The sequence below is a fragment of the Quercus robur genome, chromosome 11 (assembly GCF_932294415.1).
Source record: "Quercus robur chromosome 11, dhQueRobu3.1, whole genome shotgun sequence".
Taxonomy (NCBI): domain Eukaryota; kingdom Viridiplantae; phylum Streptophyta; class Magnoliopsida; order Fagales; family Fagaceae; genus Quercus; species Quercus robur.
The window spans coordinates 32,722,369-32,733,910 of record NC_065544.1 but is presented as its reverse complement, the minus strand read 5'-3'; the positions used below and the strand labels follow the sequence as shown (position 1 = coordinate 32,733,910).

General features: G+C 33.6%; 2 protein-coding genes across 2 annotated transcripts; one reads left to right on the top strand and one right to left on the bottom strand.

Annotated features, from left to right (window-relative positions):
- The first annotated feature begins 200 nt into the window (after positions 1 to 200).
- LOC126706331 (uncharacterized) lies at positions 201 to 4,513 on the top strand. The gene is made up of 4 exons (XM_050405750.1): positions 201 to 614; positions 2,461 to 2,689; positions 3,670 to 3,794; positions 4,109 to 4,513. Exons 1-4 carry the CDS (start codon positions 288 to 290, stop codon positions 4,208 to 4,210), a joined length of 783 nt encoding a protein of 260 aa, XP_050261707.1. The 5' UTR covers positions 201 to 287; the 3' UTR covers positions 4,211 to 4,513.
- Positions 4,514 to 5,617: 1,104 nt separating this feature from the next.
- On the bottom strand, positions 5,618 to 7,991 carry LOC126707255 (RING-H2 finger protein ATL20-like). Its single transcript, XM_050406844.1, has 2 exons — positions 7,247 to 7,991; positions 5,618 to 6,136 (listed from the first exon to the last, which is right to left on the bottom strand). The coding sequence occupies exons 1-2, from the start codon at positions 7,920 to 7,922 to the stop codon at positions 5,733 to 5,735; spliced, it is 1,080 nt and encodes a 359-aa protein (XP_050262801.1). The 5' UTR covers positions 7,923 to 7,991; the 3' UTR covers positions 5,618 to 5,732.
- Positions 7,992 to 11,542: the final 3,551 nt, after the last annotated feature.

Genomic DNA, 11,542 nt, shown 5'->3' with positions numbered 1-11,542 from the left:
CTTCTTAATTGCCCCGACACATAGCAATGTAGCTATATAGGTTCACCCCATTTCCCCAAAAGGGAATTTTATTATAAAATTTTTAGAGGACAAGGAAGCGAGTAGAAGGTTGATTTGATACTCTCAGAGGTTTTAGTTAAAATCCAGCTCAGACTGCCCTTTTTCCCCTAAATATGATATTTTGGACTCTCCTTTAAAAAACGTAAACCCCTCCGAACTCCAAAAACCCAAAACACAGCTACAACTACAAATTAGTAAATAGTCATATCTCCATTCGCCGCCCAAAAATGAGCGCCGCTTTCAGGAGAAATGCTACCATAACCCGCCTGCTACAGAGCCACCACCACCCGATCACCGATCCGACCCGAGCTCCGATTCTTCTGCGCACCCAAACGCAGCACTCCAAAGCGTATTTCCGGGTACCCGATTTCATCAGGAGATCAACCCGAGAGTACGAGCACTCTTCTTCGTCTCTGTTCTCCTCGCGCTTCTCTTCTTCTTCTTCGAAAATCGGGTTGGTGGGTTGGTACTTGGGTTGGATCAAGTCTAGGCCAGTCTTAACGAAAAGTATCACTTCCTCGCTTATTTACATAGCCGCTGACCTTTCCTCTCAGGTGATGAATTCAAACCTAAAACCCCTTTACTTTTTGTTTTCGTGTGCTAGTCTCTGTTTGGTTCTCGAGAAAGAAAGAAAGAAAAGTCGTTTCTGTTAATTTGTCGGTTTGAGTGTTGAAGAAAATGTGCGATTTTGGAGTGTTTAATTAACGTTTACAGCCTTAGTTAGAAGCAACGTGTGTTGGGTTTTATGCTTTTTTGTCAATTTTTTAGCTAATTAGTTCTCTAAGTAAAAAAAAGAAAAAATTCAACCATTGTTGAAGGCTTCATAATTGATAGGAATGGGGGTTATGTTTCTTAATTGAATAATCTGTGCCTGATACTATCTTATTGTATAGTATCCATTACTTGGGCTGTTTGGGATAATATGATTAGAAGTGATTGAATTCGCTTAACACAATTACGGAGTGGAGATCCTACCTGCATCCTGAAATACATGCTTTTGTTAAATTGTTACTGAGATCCCCTCAGTCCTTCGTAAAAGTTAGCGATTACGTTAGTTGAAGGTGTGAGCACGTAGCAATGCAAATTTTATTATTACTACAAGGGTTCTCTTTACTGAAAGAGCTTCTTTCTTTGGGTGTTGACTGTTGAGTCAATTTTGGAAATCCCAAAAAGTTGGAGCTCCATGCCACCTGACTGGTTTAAAAGCTGTCAAATGTTATGATCCTAATGTCTCCCATGGATGTGTTTATAAGCTATTGGGCACCCTCCCCTTGCAAGCCGGTTTTCAAGGGTGAGTTTTACCCATGGGTTCCTAACATTGAGTTTCTCTTCCCTTCTCAAATTGTATGTCTGTAGAAATAAGGCAGACCCTTTTGAGACATGAAATAGCCTTAGTGAAGCATCTTTGCATGAAAATTTTCAAGCATCCTCTAGATGCTTTCATGGAAAACTTCTCCTAGAAATTTTCTAAGGGCCTCCTTTAGCAAACTTGGAGGCAAATTCTCTGTCATAGAGGGTGCTCTGACCTTTTGAGTATTTTATGTATGCATACATACTAATATATATATGTAGCTACATGATATAAACTGACTGATGAGTGATGACTCTTATATATACATATATACCTTGCTGCATACATGATTTGTCCATGTAGACCTCCTCCAGCTTGCTTTGCTTCTAAGTACCTGTGTCTTGTGAATGTTAAGTGGTATGCACAACTTGCATGCATATAAGCGAAGTTGGGTTATTAGGTTTTGCTCTCTCTCTCTCTCTCTCTCTCTTAAGGCTCAACCTTGGCAACGTGTTGTCTTAAGAGACTTATTGGCAGCATCAAGCTCCTCTTTTAACTCATCCAAAAAAAAAACTCCTCTTTTATTCAGGGCTTATGATAATTAAAATTTCCTTGTTTATGTTTTTTCTTCAGTTAGATGTATGAATTTTTTTGATTTGATATTATCTTCCAATTTGGTCATCCTAATGTATACCATATGATCCCTTTGTAGTTCTAATTTCCTTGGAGCACTTGATTCTGGTCCACTTAACTGCATTGTTTCAATTAACATACACCATAGACTCCATAGCTGTTGGATACTGCAGGTTGAAAACATAAGATATGCTCTCTTGACTGTTTCATGCTGCTTCTATTTCTATTCCATTATTTTTGTTTACATATTTTTTGGGTGAATATTATTTATTTATTGTTGCACGTTTAAGTCAATCAATTCTTCACATAATAAAGTATCATTTGCTTTTAATCCAATTCAGGAGTACTCATATTTATTTGTAGCAGGCCTATTATCTGTGTGAGTGTGTGTGTATTTTGTTGAATTAAATACTTCAAGGAGTTATTTTACTTCTAGCATATTCTTATATAGGGTTCTTCTATCAACGTTTTTGTAGACAATTGCACTGTCTTCTTCTGGATCTTATGATTTTTTGAGGACACTACGCATGGCTGGATATGGTATGGTAATTTTAGGACCTACTCTACATTTTTGGTTCAACTTCATGTCAAAGCTCTTTCCAAAGCGAGATCTATTCTCTACATTGAAGAAAATGGTCATGGGGCAGGCACTATATGGACCTGCAATGACTGTTGTTTTCTTCTCTGTGAATGCATTTTTACAAGGTACACATGATTCTTTATCTAAACAATGTTTTATGATGAATATTGCATTTCATATTTTTATGTGACTATGTGCACTATTTTTTGTGATTTCTTTGGCATTTACCTCCATTTATATATGGCTTTATGTTCCAATTTTTGATATAAACTATCTAATTAGCAAAGAACAAATAATGGGTTGAACTCAAGACTTTCTCTGTATAGGATGTGGAGATTTCTTTTGAAAATGGGGTTAAGGTAGTCAGTATTTTGTCCAAAGTGTAAAAATGTTAGATGATGAAATTATAGTTTAATAAATGCCTCGTTCAACTTATGATGCACATTCTGAAGCCATAAGATTGGAGCTGGCAACCAGATTTAACTAGCCAATAAATTGACGATAGAGAATTTTCTTTCAATGATGATTGTGCATGCCATTTACTTGCCAAAATATGGTCATGCCAAATTTGATCATGATCCTTTTGGTTTCTTTAAGTATAGATTTTATCAAATATACGTATCGATTAGTAACATCATTTTAAGTGAATTTGATGATTTAAGTTATCCTAGTCTTAACGGAGAGCTGGAATTTGAATAGAACAGAATGGTAGAAAAGAATATGTGATTGTCACTAATTAATTTGTTGAGAATCCATAGCATTCCCCAGGCTTGGTTGTTGTTGTTGTTTACGAATCTATTGTGAATGTAAATGGTTAACCTGATTATTAGACTTGATTATAGGAAGTTGATGGTAGAAAAAAAGTTAAGTTTAGTCACGCTGAGTTTGATTTTGGGTTAAGCTCCCTGCAAAATTTCTCCTGCTTGCAACAAGATTGTTGTCTGTAATTTGTGTTATTAAGAGGAAAGTCTTCACTAATGATCAAGATAAACATCAAACTCCTTTTGGACTGATAGATGTCCGCCAAATCATGTGTTATATACTGTTTGCATGTTTCAATTCAATAGCAAAATTTTTTAAGTGGTTTCCATAATGCCAAATGCAGGTGAAAACATTACTGAGATTGTTGCTCGATTAAAGCGAGACTTACTCCCTACTATGATCAATGGTGTAATGTATTGGCCCATATGTGATTTTATAACATTCCGATTCATCCCTGTCCAATTACAAGTACGTACTCTTCATTTTCATCTACCTTTTTCCTTGCATGTTTTTCTAGAGAAAATGGGGTGGGAATTTTTCGCTCTTTTTTATTTTCTTAGTTGGGGACTTTTGGGTTGGGGATTTGATATTTCAGTTGGCAGTGTTGAATATTTCACACTACTCAAGGAGTCACCTAGGTAATTCAGTATAGGTGATTAGGAGTGAGGTCCTGAGAAGAATTAGCGACCTCTAATCTGATCACTGCACGTGTCAAAACACATCACATACGAAAAAAAATGGTTTATTAACTTGTGAATATGGTGTTGTTCTAATTTTGACAGCCATTGGTGAGCAATTCATTTTCATATCTGTGGACGGTTTATATGACATACATGGCAAGCCTAGAGAAAGCGACCACAAGTCCTAGCAGATTGACCCAATAATGCAAACCTGTTTACTCATCCGAAGTTACAGACCATACTCCTGGGCTCCTAGCACAACTCCTGGTGGTTGCCCTTGGCATCATACAAGCCAAACTGTTTAGGTGGTTTTCCAGGGATTCAAATTCGAGGTCCATGGTAATCATGATTGAAGCAATAGATAAGAGCCCACTTATAACTAAAATTGATCAGCAACCATGTCTGTTCACATGTTTGCAATAGTTGTAAACCATTTCAAAAGGAATCCTGTAATTTATATTGCGAACTTTTGTTTTTTGGGTTATGTAAAGCAGTATGTTGATGTTAGTGGGGCAATTTAATTTTAAGAACTAAAGCATTTCTGGTATTAAATTTTCTTTCACTAAAATTACTGGAGAGGTAGGGAGTTGATTGAGGGTCAGATTATATTGTCCTTTAACATGCCTATAAGACACTACTCACTTGACTTTCAACTCTGCTTTTCGGTGATGGGGATATCGATAGGGTTTTTTTTCACACAAACTAGATCGGTGTCTGCCCTTAAGTGGAATGTGGTGATCATGTTTTCGTGGGAAAGAAGCAAAGTGGGGTATTTGTACGAAACTCCAAATGTTGAGAGAATTTTATCCAATTCCTTCCAACTATGGCTGCCAAGCATGCCTTGTGATAGTTTGAGGCGTCATCTTGAGCTATACGCTACTCTTCATCGTGAGAATGGAGATTGTCTTTTTTACCAAATAGAATGGTTGGGAGTGTCATCCCATCCCAGGAAATTTATTAGTATTGCTGATGGGGATATCGAGGCTATCATAACTGTTAGATGCCCCTAGTTCCATTACTATCCAACCCTTTGCGCCAGTTTTGTACTCACGAAATTTTGAGTGGAACTAGGGTCAATGAGGAGTGTCAACCATGCACAACCAATAATTGATTTCCAACTCCTTACTCCTTGCTAGAGAAATGGCTGAGGACTTCATACTCCACTTCATCTTCATCCATATTGATGCACCATCTTCATCTTCTAGATACACCTCAATTACGAATAAACATTTGCATTTGTGTCCTGGGCTATACTGCTCATCTAAAAGCTTAAGTGTAACATTTCTTATTGCTACACTCTTGTTGAGCCACATTGGCATAGTATTTCCATACATTTGGTCTACTTTGGTCCATCTAGTCCACTTCAGTCAATTTGGTCCACTTCGGTTCGCTCGACTCACTTTGATGCATTCGGTCCATTTCGGTCAATTCAGTCCAAAATAACATTACACAAAATAAATATACTCAACTTGATTCTATCTCTTTTACTGATGCTCCAATTCAAGTTTTTAGCAATATCATAAAAAAATTATAAAAATATTTATTTATGTATTTATTCCTTCAGAAAAATAATTTACACATTTATAACATAAAAAAATCACAATCAATCCATCAATCCAAATAAAACATATTATATATAAAATGGAGAACAAAATAGTGTATATGATAATAATAAAAATGATAATGATGACAATGATAACAAGGATGAAAACGTAGCAAGAGGATACTAATAAGGTGAATTCCGGCAAATAGGGCATGTTGCACTAATTTTTAGCCACTCATCTATGCAATTAACATGGAAATAGTGATTACACTCTGGTATAGTCCTGAGCATCTCCTTGGGTTTGTACTCGGACAAACATATGGGACAAGTGTTATCATTGGGATTGGGTAATTCTCGACTCTCACCAAGCAAAGTCTTTGGGTATGATTCTATTGTAGGCCCATCAAGACCCATTACAAAGGCAATATGTTGTGGAACAATTGAGGTAGAGAGTCGTGTGTTAGGTTGGGGTATCTGGCTGTTAACCATAACTCGCTTACATCGGTAACAAGTGAGCCAAATTAAGCACAACAGTCCAGGTATTCCCACGCCTATGGCTATGCCATACTTGGCACTCATTGAAAGACCTAAAAGAGAAAAAAATGACAATAATTTAGTCATTGACAAAAATATCAATAATAGTAATTTAGCCAAGAGTCTTGTGGTTTAATAATACTGTTCAATTCCACCCATGGGAAGTTTTTGGATTTGAATTCCCTTATCCCAATTATTCTAAGGAAACAAAGTAAGTCCTGAATTTGATATAATACAAATGCATAATCACATATAGGTGTGTTTAACCGTCATATTGCCTATGTAAAACAGTAAAATGCAAATGGATTAAAGACAATAGAAATGTTTCATTTTAAGTTTTAATATCAGCTAAGCATGATAAAATTTTAGAACGTATTATTTTTGAAAAATGAAAAAAAAAAAAAAATAATATAAGAGTCAACATTGTACAAGACCAGGAAATGTTCACATAAGCTTCCATATTGAGGATTGAGCTTATGCATACAATGGAATAGTCTTCTCACTCTCTCTCATCAGTGCCAAATATCCTCTACAAGTGGTCTCACTTTCCCAGCAAGAACTTTAATTCTCTTGCACAAATCCAACACATTCTTGTCGGTAATCGAAACTATTAGTTCACATGTATGACTGTTGATGAAGTTAATAAAGCTAATCAATTATTTTTTTCCCAAACTTAGCAAGAATTGCTATTGGAGGATTAGTCTTCCGTTGGAGTTAACTAACGTTTGTGTGAGTCAACCGTTTCATTTTCCTCCACTTTGTGTAAACTAAATAAGACATATCACAACCTAGTTGGCAATCAAAACTATTTTTTATGATATTGCAGCTGTCTGCAAAAGCCTTAAGACAACACATACTTGGGTTGTTCAAAGAGGTAAGCATCATGTTCATATCGAGATTTATGATTTTGTGTAGTAATGATTTCAGAATTAATTAACAAAATCTGGAAGCTAAAGGATGCAGAACTTCAAGTCTATTTCCATTGTGTTCATAGAAGTATATATATTATCTGAAGTCCCTGCTCTTGCAGCAAAGGCTACGCTAGCTAAGAGAAAGCCCTATTGTTTTGTGAATATATTTCTTTTTGAATGAATCAACCTTTAAGAGAAGACGAAAAGAAAAAAAATAAGGAAAAGCAATTTTGATGAAGCAAGTAAACATACCTCCGGTGCTTGGAGTTGGAGGAGTAGGAGCAGTACTCGCAACATTAAAGCATCCAACTTCCAGACCAGTATCACTCTTGAACGCACATTCTTCAACACAGTATACACAATTGGGCTCGAACCAAGTCAATTGGACCTCAATTGGTGCATTTAATATTACCCGACACTGCTGCTGTAGCTCCATAAAAGGGGAAGAAGTCTTCCAGACAGTAAAGTTGTCGCCGCTAAGGCAAGGAACCCGTCTTGCACGCTTATAGATCGTCTCCTTGGAGCAGTTGTAGAAGGTGTAATTATTATTATCAATATAAAACTCAAAGTGGAAAGGAGAGCCAGAAAGAGTGAAGCTTTGGTTCAGGAATCGTCTGGGAAGGCAGCCATCTGGCTCTTTAATACGGAGTGATTGCAAGAAGTAATTAATGTGATACACAACGAAGTCCCCGGAATAAGGGAGAGTGAGAATCGTTTGGTTTCGGCTGTTGCATGAGAGATTGAATCCAGGATAGCCACAGCGTTTGGCTTGTCTAGAGGTTGTATTGAGTTGAAAAGGGAATTCAATCGACGGCGATCTGATAAAATCATCGCAATATGTTGTTTTGCATTTTTTAGCACTTGATGCTGTGAAAAGGAGCTGGAAGTAGAAGAAAGTGGAGACGAAGAAGATTTGAAAGGGGGCCATTTTTGCATTTGGAAGCTACAAAGTATTCTGCTTGAAGTTGTCATAATTAATTAAGGGTCATGCTAACGAGATTTTAGGGAAGTTTTGACATCACTTTTATGGGAAATAAAAAAAGCTGTCAAAAACATTAATTACTTTTTTTTTTTCCCATAAAAATTTTCTTTAATTGGATTTTTAGGGCACTCGTTAGCATTTCTCATTAATTAATACATGGAATAGAGACTATACCAAGTCCAAGTCGACAAAGGCTATATATATATATATATATAGTTAAAAGATATAGTAAAGGGGACAACGTAATTTTTTTTAGGTTTGTTCCTATTACTTATTCGTTGTTGACTTGAACCTTACAAAGAAATTTTCTATTATTAAGTAGTGGTAGAAACTTCTCTGGTATGTAACTCAATGTGTGTTTTTTAATTTTTTTGAGAAAGAACTTAATAAAGAGTAATTCTAAGACTGCACTTTTTCTACAATTATTTTATGTAATAGACTATGAATGATTGTTTATTACTTTTACATGAATTTACCACTCTTTTGTCCACCATTTATAATCTATTACATCAAAATTGTGGCATAAAAGTTTATAATCCTAAACTTTTTGGCTATGTTAGAGCATTAGCATTGGGGGTGTAAACACCACCCAATTACTATTTTATAACCTAAGAGCATCTTCAATGGTGCAAAATACTCTCTATAATATAGAGTGAGAGCAAAAAAAAGGCTCCAACAGCCTCTCTATACATCAAATTTTTTTTTGTTAATGAATAGTAGCTCATTTGGTCTGATGAGCTACTGTTCATTCTTCAAATCTTTTTTTTTTCTATTATAATAATTGGGTGTTGAATAAAAAAATGTTAGAAGATGTGTAGTTGTTAAAAAAATAATAAATAATGAATGAAGAAATAATATTTAAATGAGATAGAGAATGAGATAGAGAGTTTGTTGGAAAGTGTATTTGAAAAAGTGAGTAAATAAAGGTAAAAGTCACTATTCATTCTCCAAACAGAACAAAAATTTGGCTAATCTGCTGGAGATGCTCTAAGCCACCCAAAACCATTCCATCCGGATTTGCAAACTTTAAAAAAAAAAAAAATTGCAACCTATGAATAGTAAGGTTGCATATATGCAACTCTACTGTTCATAGGTTGAAAAAAAAATATTATTTTAACATGTGGTTGTGTGTGAAGAGAAAAAAATGAGTGGGGAAAAAGAGAGAAAATAATACTTTTTATTATTTTATTAGGTAGTTTATATTATTTTATTGGGTTATATGTAAAAATAAAAATTACAATGTAAGGTGTGTTGTAAAATAAATTGGTAAAATAGAAGTAGTATTTGAGGATGCAAAATAGCTTTTTATTTATTTATTTATTAATTTTTTAATGTTAATGCTCTTACCGGCTAAGTGTTTTTTTATTTTTTATTTTATTTTAGAGAATCATGTTACGGGTTTTAGTTAAGTACTCAGGTTTATGTTTAATTATTTGGTCCATTTCATACAAAAACTTTCACGTCAAATCAAAGCATGGACTCGTTCAAAGTAAGTAATTTAAAAGTGTGAGGTCTTCTTCGGTTTTTCCTCCTTTGTTTTTTTTTTTTCCCAAGCACCATATGTATATTGTTTTTTATTTTTTGATGAACATATGTATATTGTTTTTATTCAGCAAAAAAAATATGTATATTGTTTTTGATAGATCTATGCACTAGTGACTAGATGATAATAGTTTTTAGGGTTTTTATTTTTTAACATTTTCGAATGTTAATGCTCTTACCGGCTAAGTGTTTTTTATATATTTTATTTTAGAGAATCACGTTACGGGTTTAGTTAAGTAATCAGGTTTGTGTTTTATTCTTTTGTCCATTTCATACAAAAACTTTCACGTCAAATCAAAGCATGGACTCGTTCAAAGTAAGTAATTTAAAAGTGAGGTCTTTTTCGGTTTTTCATCTGTTTTTTTTTCCCAAGCACCATATGTATATTGTCTTTGATAGATCCATGCACTAGTGACTTGATAGAACCATGTTCTGATGGGGAAATAATACATTTCAAAAATACTACAATTTTTTATTATTTACAATTTAATCTATATATATATATATAATAATAATAATAATAATAAGTGAAGTTGAGAGAAACACAAATTAAAATTCTAAATTAGAGTTTCAATTTTGTGTCATGTGTCTTAAATTATTTATTCTTAAAGAGTTTCATTTCTTAATTTTAGAATCAAATATGAAACCACATCATAAATATTCATCCAAGTGGGGTTATTAAATACAAAAACCAAAGAGTCTAAAATAAATGAATCCTAAAAAAAAAAAAAAAAAAAGTGTTTCACAATAATTTTTTTTTAGAAAAACATGGACAATTTACATTTTATACCTAATAATATCCTCACAAATTTTTTTTAAAGAGTTAACAAAATATAAAAATGACTATCAATAGTATTTAAATTATATATATATATATGAATTATATTATGCATCTTATTGTATATCTTTAAGTGTATCCATATATATGCATGAGATTATATACTAGTAGTTATAATAGAAAGAGTGGTTTTAAACCTTAGATGAACTGAACTATAAGGTTCTTGACAAAAAATGCAATTATTTGGTAGACAATCAAACAATCAAATCGATCCCCCCCACCCCCTCTCCTCCCCTATGTATAATAAGTTACAAGTTTTCGTAACCTTCATTAAAAAAAATGATAGATATAACATTTTTAAAAATTTCTTTTAACTACTAACATGATTTATTGTGATTATTATCGTGAGGAATTTGAACCTTGGTGCAGAATGATGTAAATATCATTGCTGACCCATCCGGCCCAAATTCAAGACAAATGTAAATTGTACAACTCAAGTTTGGCACCGGTGTAATGTCAACGTATTATTTTCTAATAATAAAAATATTCTTCTAATTGTTTTTTCTTTTATATATATATGTGAGAGACAGCCAAAATTGGGGTGCCCTCAAAAAATAGATTCGGGTGCTTTTAAGGGCACCTCTTTTTTTGGGTAAGTAGTGTGGAATCGCCACTTATTTTTTATACAAAAAATAAGAAAAAATAAAATACAAAAATACATGATCAAAATATTTCATTGTCATTGATTGAATAATGATAAATAAAATCTTAGTAAATTAAACCTTACAATGCTTTGAGTCCTAGTTACAATCTACCAAAAGAATACATGGTTTTTTTTTTTCCTAGTTACAATCTACCCAAAATTAAAAAGAAAGACAAGGCATAGATCTACCTATTCAAAAGAACTAAATTCGGAGGCTAGGTTACGGAATGGGAAGATGTTAGGCACCCATTCCGCCTAGACAAAGTCTAATCTTCTAGACTCTAATGACCGATATACCATTTTTGCATGATATGAATGATATGTTGAACATATGACAAACACTTGACTAACGTCAACTCAAATAAATTTATCTTATGAATGTTTCCTCTTCTTTAAAAAAATTCAGATCCGTTTTTGTGAAAAAAAAAAAAATGAGATTTGATTTATTAAAAAGAAACTAGATTTGTTTTTGTGTAAATAAGAAATAATTTTATAAAGAAAATCAGATCTGTTTTTATGTAGACAAAAAAATTAGATTTGTAA